Source organism: Carcharhinus amblyrhynchos, chromosome 28, assembly GCF_965287045.1.
Source record: "Carcharhinus amblyrhynchos chromosome 28, sCarAmb.v2.hapA, whole genome shotgun sequence".
NCBI lineage: Eukaryota > Metazoa > Chordata > Chondrichthyes > Carcharhiniformes > Carcharhinidae > Carcharhinus > Carcharhinus amblyrhynchos.
Window position 1 is genome coordinate 4,802,596 of NC_137351.1, and position 17,797 is coordinate 4,820,392.

Consider the following 17,797-nt stretch of genomic DNA (forward strand, 5'->3'; position numbering starts at 1 on the left):
GTCCCAAGTTGCTTTACGGGCAAAGAATAGTGACTGTAAAGCAATTACAATTGTTGAGTACAAAACACAGCAGGCAGTTCATAAATGGCAAGGTCCCACAAACAGCAATGAGATGAATGACCAGGTAATCTGTTTAGTACTTTAGATTGTGGGATTAATATTCCCCAGGGCCCTTCTTGTTTTGACAGAATGCTGTAATGGGCTGATTTTTTAAATTTGTTCATGGAATGTGGGTGCTGCTGGCTGGGCCAGCGTTTGTTGTGCACCCCTAATTGCACTTGACTTGTTCAGCCATTTCAGAGTCAACCACATCACCGTCAGTCTGGAGTCACATGTAGGCCAGAGCAGGTCAGGACAGCACATTTCTTTCCCTAAAGGACAATAGTGAACCAGATGGGTTTATTCGACAATTGACAATGGTTTCATGGTCATCATTAGATTTATGATTCCAGATTTTTATTGAATTCAAATTTCACCATCTGCTGTGTGGGATTCGAACCCGGCTCCCCAAACATTACCCTGGGTTTCTGGATTACTAGTCTAGTGACAATACCACTAGCTCCCCTCCCATCAAACGAACTGAGCAGAGTGGGAGGGAGGGTCTCAGTTTAACATCACATCTGGAAGAATTCATAAATCATGCAAAGGTTGAGACTTGTTTCACACATCTGTCCATTATTGGTTGACGGATATCAATGATGTCCCCAGTGGAAACTTGAAACAGCTCCAACACATACAAGTTAAGTGGTTTTCACAGCCGCTGGCGATACTTTGCCTGTGATGGAGTTAGGCTACAGGTCTGCCTGCAGCGAACTGTATAAATCCATTGTGGCTTTCTTGGTAAATCAAGGCTTCTAAACCCTGGATAAGGCTGCACTGCATCCCTGCCCCACTCTCCATTAATGTGAGGGTGCTGGAGGTTAAGTTAAGAGCACCTCCGCTGTGGTCTGACCCTCCCTCTGTCAATCCACTTCCTCCTCTATTTCCAAAATGATGTAGGGGAACTTTTCCTGTGGAAAATCTATTGTGAAACCGGGGGAGTTAAATAAATGCTAAACCGCCGCACCAGTTAATTAGATCATGACTGACCTGCATCTCAACCAACAGTTAGCAACATAAGGCTCTTGGAAGAACTCAGTAATAAAAGGAGAGGGACAAAATGCAAAGAAATCACCTCCTTGTAAATCCTGATCGAAATGGACCATGCCCACATTTCTAGCTGCCACTTGAAGTTGCTGGTTTACACCTGATGCCCCTCTACAATCGAACTGAGGCCTGGAGACTCGAGATGAATGGTTCCTGTCCAATCATTCTGGTCTTACATGAAATCCAAGGGAAAGCTCCTGGAGCGAGAAATCTATGAGCCCCCGCATGTCTCTGAACTCCTTTAATGTTCAGTTCCGGGTGGTGTGGGTTCACAAAATGAATCTGTTTAAATGTGGATATTGAGAGTTTCACAGACTCTTTGTCAGCTTCTCAACGATTGCCTGCAGAAATTGCAAGCGACTCTATTGCAGGAAAGGTCGGATCACAGTGCCATTTCTTTTGACAGATCTGTTGCAAGGAAATTTATGTCCCTTGCAGCTCGCTTTCAGTGTTTTTGTTCACCACAAATCTCATTTGTGGCAGTCTGTCTCAGTCCCAAGTCTATTTTAAAAGATGAGGCTGGAGTGTAAATATTGCAGAACATCATAGCACCAAGATAAGGGCCCGGAATGACAACTGTCCCAATGGGTCTGGTTAGAACAATGCCCTTGGGACAATTCCTGTCCTCCCAGCCAAAAAAATTTGGATAAATAAAAATGTTATTTAACATGTGCACCGGTTGGAGGAAAAAAACAAACTGGTTTCAAACAGCTAAGGACTTGCTCTCTGCTCCATTATTTCAATAGGAGCTCAACAGATTTCTTATTGAGATGTAGTGACTTTCTACATGACATTAGTAAATGGCTGCAGGAATAAAACTCCTTGGAATTCATCCAAAACATTGGAACATCTGCTGCAGACTGAACCATCAACCCATCTCAAGCTCAACCTGAAATTTTGCAAGTAATTAAAAGTCCCCAAATCCCCTGACCAGAACACCAAACAACTGAACAATCAATCTTGAAAATTCAGGAACAGCAGACATTAGAAAGTTCCCAATCCCGGTTATCTGCCCAATTCCAAACAATCTTGTCCGCCCATACCCTTTTCTCTCCCTCCCTTGGTCCTCCTCTCAATATAGTCCATTCTTCCCCAAACACTGTTTTCCCCCAACTTATTCTCCCCAACCCATGTCCTCCAACCCGGTTCTCCCCCAACCCCTGTTCTCCCTGCTCCCTAACTCATGTTTTTCCCTTCCCCAACTCCTGTTCTCCCCCAACTCCTGCTCTCCCCAGCCCCTCCTCTCCCCAGCCCCTGTTCTCCACTGGTTCTATTCCCATTCTTTCCCCAAACCTGTTCTCCCCCTGTTCTTCCACAACCCAACCCATTCTCCCCCACTGCTGTTCTCCCCCACATCATTCTCCCCAACTGCTGTTACCCACCAACCTCCGTTCTGCCCAATGCAGCCCATTCTCCCAACCCAAATTCTCCGCCAACCCTGCCCTATTCCAACTCTCCTCCACACCCATATTCTCCCTCCTCCCCAATTCATCTTCCCCTCCCCAACTCCTGTTCTCCCCCAACTCCTGCTGTCCCAACCCTTGCTCTCCCCCAACCCCTCCTCTCCCCAGCTCTATTTTCCCCAACTCCTGTTCTCCCCCCACCTGCAACCAATGCAAAAGAGTAAAATTGAACAGAACAGAAACGTGTCAGAGAAACGTCTACCCAACTGGAAGAAACCATCACTTAACACAATGAATATGGACGCATCTGAAACCATTCATCACGCAGCACATTAAACATGGACACAGCCAGTATAGCCTGTCACCCATAACAACAACTTATTAATGTAGTGCCTTTAATGCCATAAAATGTCCCAAGGGGCTTCACAGGAGCATTATCGTACAGAACATGACACCGGTCCACATAAGGATATTTTAGCTTCTAGACATAAAGCTTGGTCAAACAGCTAGGTTTTAAGGCAAGTCTTCAAGTAGGAAAACTGAAGCGAAGATGTGTTGGAAGGGAATTTCAATGCTTTGGGCCTAACCCTACGGAAAACATCCACCAGCAATGGCCGAGCAATTAAAATCAAGGATATTCAAGCAGCTAGAATAAGAGGAGCACAGATAGCTCAGAGGATTTTGGGACTGAATGAGATTATAGAGATAGCCAGGTTGTAGAGGGATTTGAAAACATGAATGAGAATTTTTAAATCACATGTTCCTTGACCAGGAGCCAGTTTGGGTTAGCGAGCACAATGGTGTTATGCAAACTGGGCTTAGAGCATTTCAGACATTGGGAGCATAGTTTGGGATGCTCAGGAAAGGTTAAATGTGGGAGACCAGCCTGCACAGGAAACATAAACCAGGCAAGAATAGCATGCCACCTAACACAGTGATCATGATTTAGTTAATTCACAAAGTGGTGGCCTTTTCAATGAGCATGTAACACCACTATTTTCACAGACTCACAGTCAGTGCACATAAAGCAATGACGTTGCTGTGCAGTTGGAATACCAATGTCCCATTTGAACCTCAAGGTTAAAGGGGCTGTATCCTGAATAAAAAAGCAGCTTCATCATCACAATGATTAGTAATCATTGCAACTGTTTACATGTTCCTGCAGATTTTCTGCCAAATGTTACGAAGTTTGTACAGTTGACATTTATTCAATGGCTGCCTGACTAAAACAGTTTGATTAAATGGTTCCCAATAAGCGCAGTTGATTGAATTCAATGTTCATTATCCAGCTTCAACAGAAGTCCAAGAGTTCACGTAACAGCAGACCCAATCCATCCAAGAATAAATGCATCTATGTAAACACTAATTAAATTGCCTTTCGGATCAGTTTAGTAGTTTATGTAACCTGTCGCAAAAAATGTATAAAAGATCACAGGTCTACAGATCTCCATTTCAAATCCTTTCCATAATCATGGCCCTTTACCATGGCTCTGATATAGCAACAACCCTTGGAAAATATAATTCTCTCTTAGATGGATTCAGTCTAGTACATCTTGTAGTTTCTTTCCCATCTCTAGACCCTCTGTCACCAGTGCAACCATTCTTATCTGACAATGCTTCATCAATATTAATGCAAGTTGTGCTTCTTTGAATTTCCTCCTAAATTTCAAATACTCAGTCATGAACAGTCGCCCTCCTTATTGCAAACTCTTTGTCTTGTCACTCTGCCACTTATCTACCTATAGGATGGCCAGAAAGTCTTTAGGGCTTGTTGACAGTTTGTCCTTCCCTTCTGCAATGAGTAGGTCTTTTCGAACCCAGGTTTAGTGTTAGCTTATCACTATTTTTTGATTTGTCTCATAGTTTCACCAGAGTTGATATCTTGCAATGATCCTCCATGGTTAATAATCATTTAAAAATTAAATTTAAAAAATATATTTATGAACTGTTTGCAGCATTAACAAGGTTGTGTTTATTATCTATCCTTAAACCTCATGGCCTTCTCCTTTGAATCACTTTGGTGATTTTTCAAGAAATGCATTTTATTTGTACAATATCTTAAAGTACACTCCAAAACATTTCAAATTGGAAATTACGGAAAGTGCAACAATATTCAACTTTTCTCCATAGATCATGTTGCACTTTGAGATACCTCAATACATGTGATACAATAGCTATTCAATGTCAGGCATATAACCTGAGGGGCATGTTCCATGGTGTTACCAGCACCTTGGTGCCCTCTGATAAGACATAAGACATAGGAGCAGAATTAGGCCATTTGGCCCATTGAAAGAAACTACAAGATGTACTAGACTGAATCCATGTAAGAGATAATTATATTTTCCAAGGGTTGTTGCTCCTTCATTCAATCATGGCCGATATTTTTCTCATCCCCATTCTCCTATCTTTTGCCCATAACCCCTGATCCCCTGATTAATTAAGAAACTATCTGTCTTTGTCTTTAACGACACTCAATGACTTGGCCTCCACAGCCCTCTGCAGCAAAGAATTCCACAGATTATTCACTCTCTGGCTAAAGAAATTTCTCCTCATCTCTGTTTTAAAGGTCCTTTGACCTGAGATTGTGCCTTCTGGTTCTAATTTTTCCTACAAGTGGAAACATCCTCTCCATGTCCACTCTATCCAGGCCTTGCAGTGTCATGTAAGTTTCAATAAGATCCTCCCTCAAACTTTTAAACTCCAACGAGTACAGACCCAGAGTCCTTAACCATTCCTCATACGACAAGCTGGAAGTCCTTCATTTAAACAATGGCCTTTCCCCGTTGTGCCTTTGCAGTAGCTGCCCCTAGCTTTAGTGCACCCTGCAATCTCTAGCCCTGGAGCTTGGAATGTGCCTGTTTGCATCATTCAGCCATGGGCAACCCTTTGCCCTGGTACCATGGCATTAGAGTGCAGGATTTTGATCCACTGGCATGTGTCCAAGTCGGGATGTTCTGCCAACTGGAAGCGAGACTTCCAGCTGAGAGCGCTCTGCCGATTTCGCTTCTCTGGTTCACCTTGGTGGACGAGGTCATGGAGGGAGGGAAGGAAGGTTGAAGCAAGCTTGGTAAATTGCTGCAACGGATCCAATAGACGGTACACACAGCAGTCACAGTGTGCCCATGATGGAGGAGCAGGATACTGAGTTCCCTAAGCCACTAATCACTTAATGGTTTATTCCATTTTAAGATAAGATATAAAACTGCAATCAGGAATAATTTTGATCTTTTACAGGAAAAAGGGTTAATTCCACCAAGACTCCTTCCACAGAATTTCAACAAATCCTACATCTGGGCCGCTGGGCAATTTTTAAAAAAAATCAAATTATTCTTCAAATACTCCCTGTTAAATGGACCTGGTGCAGGGAACTTTATTTTAAAAGCAGAAACCTGGGAAGCGAGGACTTGAACTAAAGAGTGAGTGCACAGATTGAGCATTAGTGCAGCAGTGATACAATTAGATCACACTTGACTTTGGTCAGAATGCTACTTTTAGATATGAAATGCTTGACTGCTGTGTCAAATATCATTCCCTCAAAAGCAATTATTTGCTCTCAGTATATGAACCAGAATACCTGGTAATTACATTATGAACAGCACTGCTCACCAGTTGAACCTTTCATTTGGCACACATTCCAAGATATTACATTGCGAATTTGAATTTATGTGTGACCAACTTGAAAGCACCCTACATAACATACAGTCTATTCAACAATACAAGAGTCCATAACACTGTATAACACAGAGTCCCCGTTATAGATTAGGCATACGCCACCATCCCTTCACCGTCACCATGTCAGAATCCTGAAATTCTTGACCTGATAACATTGACATAATGAGTTTTTGAGCAACAATCTTGTCTAATAGTACAATAGGATACTTGATGAAATCTTCCAGCAAATTGTATTCATTATGGCTCCTGTAATTAATGAACATTCTGTAAAAACATACACAACACTTAGAATGTATTTTTAGCACCCTTTCCCAGTACAGAATTATAGTGAACAACATTTTGCTTTCCTATTAATACTGGAGCACAAGCTAAATAAGGTTTACTCCATTTAGATCAGGCAGCTTAGAATAAATAGCCTCACCATCAGAATCACTTAAAATCCTGGAAAGAGTAACTGAGCTTGACAGTGCGAGGGAGCTGATTAGTATTATTAAAGACACAGGGTGCTGGATAACAGCTGGACAGCGAAAAGGGACTGGAGCTTCAAGTAAGCTTGTCAGGGTGGGAGCCCTTGTTGACTTTTGTCTCCCCAGTCCAGCCACAAGGGTTGGGGGGGGGGGGGGGTGGTGTATTTCAGTTTATTTAACTCAAACACACAAGTGTTTCAAACCCGGGATTCTCCTTGGCCTTGTGGCTCAGTAACGTTCAAGCAGTGCATGTGTACACACTGAGCTATCAGCACAGTCCACTCACGGTCTCTATGAAATGCAGTCTGCCACATTTTCCTGCCACAATTCATTTATAATCAGGGAGGGGAAGCTGTTTTATAAAGATACAACAGGGAGAGATGAAGACCTCCCTTACCCATTCAGTTAAGAAACAAGCCTTGATCTGGTGTTGAGGTCACACGCCCCTCCATCTGCACTAGTCAATCTGCTTGTTGGCACATGTTTATGTGCACAAAGAATATGAATAGATCAAACATTTGGGCAGCACTCATGACATGTAATGGGATGAAATGGAAAGCATAGGGCTATTTCCTGCCTCATACACATACAAACGCAGTGAAGGTTCCTGAACACAGATATACAAAACCAATATTAGGTCGACACTATCTCACCAGAGCTGCCCAGCATCAATTAGAATTTTGTATTTCAAAAATATTCAACCAAAGATGAAAGGTACCCACATGCTGAGCATCTGCTGTCAACAAGGAATGTCATTTTAGAATCAGGACTAAGGAATCAAAAATGCCTTTGAATGTTAATTATATTTAGCCTTTCTCAAGTCTAATCATTAGATGGGAATGTGTTTGACTTAATGTTGAGCTTTATGTACATTAAGCTGGATCAATATAAGCCAGTTCTATCTATATGCTAATCTTAGCAAAGTGTTGGAAAGACTGAGGTCTCACAAATCTTTTCGAATGTTTAGCAATATCAGTTGGATGTTGTGTGCCATCTACACACATGAACGGTTTTATTTGATTTGATTTGATTTGATTTATTATCATCACATGTATTACTATACAAAGTATTGTTTCTTGCATGTTTTAGACAAGACATACCGTTCATAGAGAAGGAAAGGAGAGAGTGCAGAATGTTAGTTTTACAGTCACAACTAGAGTACAGAGAAAGATCAACTTAGTGTGAGGTAAGTCCATTCAAAAATCTGATGGCAACAGGGAAGAAATTGTTCATGAGTCACTTGGTAGGTGACCTCAGACTTTTGTATCTTTTTTTCAAAGAAAGAAGGTGGAAAAGAAAATTTCCGGGGTGCGTGGGGTCCTTTTTGTTACAGAGATTTTGTTACAGAATTGTTACCAAGGAAAAACCTTCAGACATAACACTCTTATGTTTTCCAGACACCACTGGAATTTACCACTTGACATGCCTGTGCTAGATGCAAGACTTACATTTATAAATATAGATCCAATAATTGTAGACAGTTAGTGAGCTATGGGCTCATTCCCTCATACACACCATGGATTATCCAGTTAAGTTGAGATAGATTGCCCTCAACACACAGTACCATTTCTGAGCTTCCCCCCACAACTAAAATGGTACAACCTTTGTAAAAGAGGTTTAAACTAGCTGGACACTAGAGGCCAATGCAGGCAGATGTGGTTTGAAAAATCACCAAGTTTTATTTCTATCTTCCAAACTAACACTTAAATTACAAAAAAGCAGGAGAATATTCCCAGAGTCCAATTTTGGGTACAGTATACTGGAGAACTGTCAACCTTAATAACTCCTTTCCTGTACTAATCTTGGGTAATTCCAATATTTTATACCTCCTATTTCCAGAATAGTTATGAATACATTTTATACTTTAGAAAGTAAACACTGAGTGGAACTGCTCCTTGTTAGAGCGTGCGTTAATTTCATTTTTAAATATTTTGTTGGATTATGAGGAACATTGGAATGAATTCACAGGAGCTTGGGGGAAAGAAATTTAAGTTACTTGGGAATTAGGAGCAGAAGTAGGCAAATTCAGCCCTTTGAGCCTGCTCTGCCACCCAATCAGATCATGGCTGATCTCTTCCTGATCTCAAATCCAATTCCCTACCTGTTCCCCATATCTGGCACAGGGCAGCACAGTGGCACAGTTGTTAGCACTGCTGCCTCACAGTGCCAAGGATTTGGGTTCAATCCCTGGCTTGGGTCACCGTGCAGATTTTGCATGTTCTCCTGGTGTCTGTGAGGGTTTTCTCTGGGTGCTCCAGTTTCCGCCCGCAGTCTGAAAGACTGTGCATGTTAGGTGCATTGGCCGTGCTATATTCTCCCTCAGTGTACCTGCACAGGCGCTGGAGTGTGGCGACTAGGGAATTTTCATAGTAACTTCATTGCAGTATTAATGTAAGCCTACTTATGACTAATAAATAAACTTAATATCCCTTTAACCCATTTTTAAAATTAGAAATATATCTATTTGCTTCTTGAAACCATTTAATAATTCAGACTCCACCGGGCAACAGGGCAGCAAGTTCCACAAATTTACCACCCTCTGTGGGAAGTAGTTCCTCCTCATCTCAATTTTAAATCTACTGCCTCTCAACCCATACCTCTTGTTCTAGTTTGCCCCATAAGAGGAACCATTTTCTGTATGCTTGCTCTATCAATCACTTTTAGAATTTTACATATCTCCATCAGAACCCCTCTCATCCTTCTAAACTCCCCTGAGTATAAAACCAAAATGTTTAATCTCTCCTCATACATCAACCCTTTCACCCCAGAATCAATCTGTTGAACCTGGTCTGAACTGCCTCCAATGCCACCACATCCTTCCTCAAATAAGGAGACCAAAACTGGACACAATACTCCAGATGTGGTCTCACCAACACCCTATACAATTCTCTACTTTCACACCCCAAGGGCGCGGTTTTGCATTTTTTTTTGCTTATCTCCAAGTCAATCAGTTTTAAAAATGACCAAGTTGTTTTGAAATGTTTTCCTGGCAACAAACCCAGGCGGTTGCACATTCTCCCGGAGATCAGGTTCATGTGGTAACCGGCTCAAGATTCTACCTTCAGCAGAAACTGCATCTGTGGCTTTATTGACCAGTTTAGGATCCCTCTACTTTCAATGGCTGAGTCGTTTTAATTTACAAATGTTAACAGTGGCAGAGCAATGTCAGTGCAATATCGGGCTGTTAATTTAATTTAGCTTCCCATAGATCGCCATTAAGTTACTTATTTTCTTTGAAAAGCACATCAGTTGTTCACAGTGCAACTGGGTGCAATAATATGCTGCTCAGGGCCATGGGATGATTTTATACCTTTTCCCCGGCTATTTGTATACACCGCAGTTACAAAGTGAACAACAAAGATGTGCAACTGGTATTTTGCAATAAATTATTCAGCAAGATAGGAACTGGGTGAGAATTCCCATCGATAGAATCTACTATGTGAAAACGCTCTGATTCCCCGCCTCTGTATCTACGTGTTACATTCTCTCCACTTTACACATTGTCATCGCCTCCCTGCTCTCTGTCACTCTCTCCACAAAGTCTATCACTGTCACACCGCGTCACATCTTCCTCAACCTCTGTATCAGTGTCACATCCTTGTCTCTCCAGGTCTCTCTCTCTCTCACTGTTACATGCTCTGGTGCCACTCTATCCCTCTTTACTCAGTGACAGTCAGTGAGAAAGGGAGGATGAAGGAGGGGATGGCTGTGAGCTGTCACTGTATTGGATATTGGCCAAGATTTCAATCTCAGCTTCAGGAACCCGCTGCCCAATGAACGGCACCTGACCCCACGCCTTGTCCCGAACACTGGACCCTCAGCCCAGTATCAAATCCCAGTCCCTGATCCCAATCCCTGAATCCAGACCCTGATCCCAGGTCCCAGTCCCTGATTCCAATCCCTGATCCCAATCCCAGATCCCAATCCCAGATCCTGATCCCTGATTCCAATCCCTGATTCTAGATCCCAATCCCTGTTCCCAACTCTGGTCCCTGATTCTAGATCCCAGTCCCTGATCCCTGATCCCAGTCCCTCATTACAAATCCCAGTCTCTGATCTCAATCCCTGATCCCTGATCCCAGTCCTTGATTCCAGATCTCAGTCCCTGATTCCAATCCCTGATCCCAATCCCTGGTCCCTGATTCCAAATACCAGTCCCAGACCCCAATCCCTACCCCAGTCCCTGATTCCAGATTCCAATCCCTGATCCCAATTCCTGGTCCCTGATTCCAGATCCCAGATCCTGATCCCAATCCCTGACCCCAATCCCTGGTCCCTAATTCCAGATCCCAGTCCCTGATCCCAATCCCCGTTCCCAAACCCTGATCCCAGTCCCTGATCCCCAATCCCTGATTCCTAAACTCAGCCTCTAATCCGGCTCCCTCCCAGATATCAGGCTCTGGAACCTGCGGAGGTCCCACGCTGTACCCTGTAACAAGGTCATTATCTTGTTGAATATTTTGACTCTGCCATTGGTGAGAGTGTGACAGTTCGGAATCAAACACTGGCATGTACCATGGAGACTGGAGCTTGCCAGCAACCTGCACCGTCCAATCGCAACAAAACGAAGAAATATTTTACAAGATTTTTTTTTCATCTTTTGGGGAGCGCGTTAAAAACACGAAACTAATCAAGTTGACAGGATGATATGCCAGGAGTGTGATTTTCTCAATCTCAGATCCGAACTCTGGAATTCCTGGGATTCCCTCAGATTCCAAACAGTTTACTGACGCCCAGAGTCCTTATAAACTCATTCACTCCCTCCAGCCCCCGGTCCCAAATCTCCGCGGTGATTGCTGAGGTTAACATGGTGAATTGAGAGGGAGTTTCAGCGAGTTTGATTGCTACAATTGGAGTCCCCTTGCTCTTCCTCACGCTGTAGCCGCTGTTCAAAATGTTAGCCTGCAGCCTCCCCTATGTGTTGGGAACCAGACCTGCGAGATAATTGTGAATCTCAGAGATTCCTGGCTCCAAGAGTTCGTCTGAAACCTTTTGGATATTAAAGACATTTCCAATGACATTTTGTGGCGTCAGTAAAGAAGGGGGTCGGGGGGGAGGCAATGCATATTTTCCCATCAATATTTGAATGGGGGCGAGGGGGAGCATTGAACAGTTTATACCTCTAGCTGGCTATAGAGGAGGGGAAGTTTGCGATGTTTCATTTGATCAAATATTGTGGGATAGCAGAGATCATTTGACACAAAAAACCCCCTGAAAGTGGCACTTTTCTTCTGGGAACCCCTAACATTGGTTTGGGGTTCGGTGGATGTTTGCAAAGCCACTCTGTTCTACATCTGAAGTCAGTCCACCTCGAACAAACTTCACGCATATCCCGTCCCTAACCCGATCTGTCAATTTGCACTTTCCTTTCAAAATGGGTTCGAGCCCCTTCTGTGGGTGGAGGGGGGCGGGTGGGGGTGGGGTGGGGAGGAGGAACCAGGATTGAGGGTCTGGATGAAGGTCGCACTCTCTCAACTCATTCCGGGCAGGTTACTGTCAGGGGCCTGGAGGACTCATCAGGACTGATCCCGGTCTATCACTCTGGGCAGGGCGGGGGGGCAATGGAAGGAGGGGGGAATGAATGAATGAATGGAGACATTGAGAAATAGAGAGGGAAGGAGAGAGAGAGAGACCCAGACACAGGGACTGAGAGACAGAGGCAGGGAAAGGTAGAGATTAGAATCGCTTGTGAGGACACACAGGGGAAGGATAGAATAAGAAAGAGGGACAGGGGGAGAGAGACTGGGACCCAGACATTAGAGGGGGGAGAGAACCCAGATATGGAGACACGAGGTAAGAAAATGAGAGACAGAAAGACCCAGATATTCAGACAAGTTCAGACAGATGGAGACAGTGAAAATAAATAAAAGATTTGAGGCGGTTTTGAGAGTGCAATTATGCCAGACCCCAGCCCATCCTGTAGGCATTGCCTCCTGTTCCTGGGATGAAGGATTTGCAAAGCATTCCAGATCTCCCCAATGTCTAAAAAGCCAGACATGATCAGCCGTTTGATCCTCAGAGGCTGGGACTCCCGCTCACGGGGTGTTGAGGGGGGGGGGGGAGCGGTGGTTGCCATCAGTGCTGACCCTGGTGATATCCTAGAATCCCAGATAACATCCAGTGCAGAATCCCAGATCAGTGGGAAGGTGATAGGTTGAGGGGGGGGGGGGGTTTATTCAGTGCTACAAGGTTCGCTTCTTAAAAATTCCCATTCCTCCTGCTGACTCATTACTGAAGTAAATTAACTTTCAGTACCAGAATGGAGGGAATAACCTTCCTAGGGTCTGTGTCATTTTTGTCTCATTTGTTTTTAACCCACTGAGATTTCTTTTATAAAACACGATTTCTTTTATATAAAAAAAGAGGCAGTTTTGTATGTATATTTAAAACCAAAACAGAACGTGCGAGGTGGAATTTTAACTGCACTGCGGTGCGAGAGGAAACATTTTATTAAGTCCCACACTGCCTGCTAACTTATAGAGCTGGCGTTGTTCCCGTCAATTCGCCCCGCAAGCCGCTGCTGTGTACCGTTATTATTTTACACACCCCCCCCCCCAAAAAAAATGCAGCCAAGTGTGGAGTGGACTTCCTCTTTTGTTCACACAACAGCCCAGCTTTCAATCGAATAGGTCGAGCTTGTGATAAATGTCCAAATCCTGTGCGCTGACTGAGTGCCCAGCGCCTGCGAGGGACGTGTGTCGAAATTAAAACACACACACACACACACATACACGGAAGGCAATAATAAGAGGCAACATTACTTACATTTCCCTGACGTTTTCCATCTCTTGCAAATCCAAGACGGGAAAGATGGTGACATTGTCGGGCTGGTTGCAATAAATCTGGCTGATTTTACAGATGCAGTTCCCTGGGCACCCCAGCACCCAAAAACAATTTTGCAAACTGCAAGTAACCCACAGAATCCTCCAGAGAAATCCCCGGCGAGCAAAGGCGGGCCGGCACGACATGGTCAGTGGTCTCAGAGAGAAAAAAAAACTGTTGACACGAGTCTACACAAAAAAAAACACAAAATCTTCTTCCTCTCTCTCCTCCCCAGCCGTTCACACGGTCCCAGTGACAGGAGGAAGGGAGAGAGAGAGAGAGAGAGGTGACAGACAAGGGGAACAAGACAGGAGCAAACGGCACTGTCCCCTTCAGAACATCTTCATTCACATCAGCCCTCTGGTCTGCATTTGCCACTTTGGACACTTTAGATCTGCCCCAATGAGAGAGAGGAGAGGGGGGAGAGAGTGAGAGAGACGAGGCACACACTCCGGAGCAATCTCAAGGTGGTGGCCAGGGAGGGAAGGAGGGAGAGAGAGGAGGAGGAGGGGGGGGTGGTGGTGGAGAGGAGAGGTGAAACTAACCCGGAGCCCGAAATTGACAGACTGGAAATTTCCTGGGAAACTGGCAAAACACCTGGGAGTGCAGAGAGAGAGAGAGATGGTTCGGATCCGGAGCCAAGAGGAGGGGGTTTGTCCAGTACAGAGACCGAGTTAGACTGAGATACAGTGACGCAGGGATGCTGCGTGTTGTCGGTGAGAAAGAGGGAGAGAGAGAAACAGCAGACGTGATTAGAGGGATGTGATGTAGAGAGAGGAGGCTGGAGGCGAGCGCGCCCCGTTCAGTTTATAGATTTCCAATTCTGTGCATCACCGCTGTGAGTAGGAATCAAACACCCCCTCCTCCCCTCCTCTCTTTCCTCCTACTCCTCTCTGGGGATTTCAGTAATGAGTAGGCAACAGTAATCAGTAGGGCCTCTTTTTTTTAATCCAATTTTCAGAGATTTAACAGTTGAAAGTTATAAATTGCAGCCACTGTATTTTGACTTCAAATATGCCAACATTACATCTGCAGCGCTGAAAAAAATAACTCACTGGGGCGGAGAGCTGGAACTCAGCCCAGGGATGTGGGAATGGGGGCTGGTTCAGCCTCGGGAACAAGGGGTTCATTTATGGACCGCTTTCCCTCCCCTCTGCCGATGAATGGCCGAAGCCAAGGGCCAGAATCCACCAGCAGATACCCAGAAACCACAAAAAGATCAGGAAGTGACAGGGGCTGTCAGAGAACAGTGTGTGAGGGGGAGTGTGTGTGTGTGTGTGAGAGAGGGAGAGAGTGTGGGAGAGGAGGGCGAGACAGGGAGGGACAGGTGTGAGAGAGGGACAGAGGAGTGAAAGAGAAAGTGTGAGAGAGGAGAGTGTCTGAGAGAAAGAGTGTGAGAAAGAGGAGAGAGTGAGAGAGGGAGAAAGGTGTGTAAAAAGAGAGTGTGAGATAGTGTGTGAAAGAGGAAAGTGTGAAAGAGGGAGAGAGAGGAGAGTGTGTAAAAGAGAGGAGAGAGTGTGAGAGAGGAGAGAGGAAAATGTGTGAGAGAAGAGTGAGAGAAAGGAGAGTGTGTGAGGAAGAGAGGAGAATGTGAGTGAGGAGTATGTGAGTGAGAAACGAGAGTGTGTGTGTGAGAGAGAGGAGAGTGTGTGTGTGTGAGAGAGTGTGTGTGTGAGAGAGAGGAGAGTGTGTGAAGGAAAGAGGAGAATGTATGAGGGAGAGAGAGGACAGAATGTGAAGGAGAGAGTGTGAGAGAGAAAGAGAGTGTGTGAGAGAGATAGGAGAGTGTGCGAGGGAGAGAGAGAGAGGAAATGCATGAAGGAGAGTGTCTCCCAGAGAGAGGAGAGAGGGTGTGAGGGTCTCCCTGAGAGGGGAGTGTATGTGTGAGGGAGAGGTTTTCCCAGAGAGCACAGAGAGGATGTGAAGGTCTTTCGAAGAGAGAAGAGTGTGTGTGAGGGAAAGGGTCTCCCAGAAAGAGAGGAGGGCGTGTGAGGGGCTCCCTGAGACAGAGTAGAGTGCTCACAGGGAAGAACTCCCAGAGACTTTGGAAAAACCTTGAAGAAAGTGTGAGAGAATCCCCAGAGACAGAGGTGTTAATGTGCTTACCAGAATCATCAGAACAAAACCAGCAGGTTTTAAATGCAGAGGGAAAATATCTCAACATCTTTGAGATTATATTTTCACTGATTTTTTTTCTCGTGAGTAGAAAGCACTCGGAGAGAGTCTGTCTGCTGGTTCTTGCTTTTATAATTGATTTAAGATATAGCAAAATGACAAGACCCACGGTGGTACAGTGGCTAGCACTGACTCAACAGGATTCTCCCCGTGTCTGTGTGGGTTTCCTCTGGCCACTCCGGTTGCCTCCCATAGCTCAAAAGACTGTGCACGTTAGGTGCATTGGCCATACTAAATTCTCCCTCAGTGTACCCGAACAGGTGCCAGAGTGTGGCAACTGGAGGACTTTCACAGTAACTTTATTGCAGTGTTAAGAACGTAAGAAATAGGAGCAGGATTAGGCCATCTAGCCCCTCGAGCCTGCCCCGCCATTCAATAAGATCGTGGCTGATCTGATAGTGGTTCAGTTCCACTTACCCGCCTGCTCCCCATAACCCTTAATTCCCTTATTGGTCAGAAATCTATCTAACTGTGACTTAAACACATTTAACGAGGTAGCCTCCACTGCTTCAATGGGCAGAGAATTCCAAAGATTCACTATCGTCTGGGAGAAGAAGTTCCTCCTCAACTCTGTTCTAAATTGACTCCCCGTTATTTTGAGGCTGTGCCTCTAGCTCTTCTTTCCTTTCTAAGTGGAAATAATCTCTGCTTCTACCCTATCTCGCCCCTTCATTATCTTATATGTTTCTATAAGATCTCCCCTCAGCCTTCTAAACTCCAGTGAGTACAGGCCCAATCTATTCAATCTCTCCTCATAAGCTAACCCCCTCATCTCCGATATCAGCCTGGTGAACCTTCTCTGTACTCCCTCCAAAGTCAATGTATCCTTTCGCAAATAAGGGGACCAAAACTGCACACAGTACTCTAGTTGCGGCCTCACCTGTACCTTGTACAATTGCAGCAAGACCTCCCTGCTTTTATACTCCATCCCCCTCACGATAAAGGCCAACATTCCATTCACCTTCTTGATCACCTGCTGTACCTGCAAACTGAGTTTTTGTGATTCATTCACAAGGACCCCCAGGTCCCTCTGCACAGTAGCATGCTGTAATTTTTTACCATTTAAATAATAGTCCATTTTACTATTATTCCTTCCAAAGTTGATAACCTCACACTTGTCAACGTTATACTCCATCTGCCAGATCCTCGTCCACTCACTTAGCCTATCCAAATCTCTCTGCAGACTTTCTGTGTCCTCCATGCAATTTGCTTTCCCACTCATCTTTGTATCATCAGCGAACTTTGTTACCCTTCACTTAGTCCCCTCCTCCAGATTGTCTATCTGTATGGTAAACAGTTGAGGCCCCAGCACCGATCTTTGCGGCATGCCACTAGTCACCAACTGCCAAACAGAAAAGCACCCATTTATTCTCTTCCGTGTTAATGTAAGCCAGATTGTGACGCAAATAAAATAAACTTTTAAAGACAAGTTATTTAGGAGCTCAGTAGGGTAGTAGGTGCGAGAATGTTTGCGCAATGATAGGGTGAAAAATGCACAGAAATGTGATAAATGTAATGTGTGAGAAAGTATCACAGGATCAAATTCACTGCATAAATCCAAAAGTACTACATTTAAATCAGCTGATAGAGAAATGAATAAATGTGTAGAAGGGTGTAGTTGCACATGATAGTCCAACTTTGATACTATTGCATCGGTGCACAGGAATCCTGATAGAACATAAGAACAAGAAGCAAGAGTAGGCCATCTAGCCCTTCGAGCCTGTCCCGCCACTCAATAAGATCATGGCTGATCTGAAGTGGATCAGTTCCACTTTCCCGCTTTCTCCCCATAACCCTTAATTCCCTTGTCTGTCAAAAACCTATCTACCCGTGACTTAAATATATTTAGCGAGGTAGCCTCCACCACTTCAACAGGCAGAGAATTCTAGATTCTCCACCCTTTGAGTGAAGAAGTTCCTCCTCAATTCCGGTCTAAACTGCCCCCCCCCTCCTTATCTTGAGGCTGTGCCCTCTAGTCCTGCTATCCTTTCTAAGCGGGAAGAATCTCTCTACCTCTACCCTATCCATCCCTTTCATTAGCTTATACGTCTCTATAAGATCCCCCCTCATCCTCCTGAACTCCAACGAGTACAGACCCAGTCTATTCAGTCT

At 44.6% G+C, this 17,797-nt stretch overlaps 1 protein-coding gene across 1 annotated transcript in view; it reads right to left on the reverse strand.

Annotated features, from left to right (window-relative positions):
* LOC145359671 (NT-3 growth factor receptor-like) overlaps positions 1–13,553 on the reverse strand; it is a 760,567-nt gene extending 747,014 nt beyond the window's left edge. The window contains exon 1 of the mRNA XM_080214410.1: positions 13,454–13,553. Within this exon, the coding sequence (XP_080070536.1) occupies positions 13,454–13,473 (20 nt within the window). The 5' untranslated portion in view covers positions 13,474–13,553. The remainder of the gene's footprint in view (positions 1–13,453) is intronic.
* Between the last annotated feature and the right edge of the window lie 4,244 nt (positions 13,554–17,797).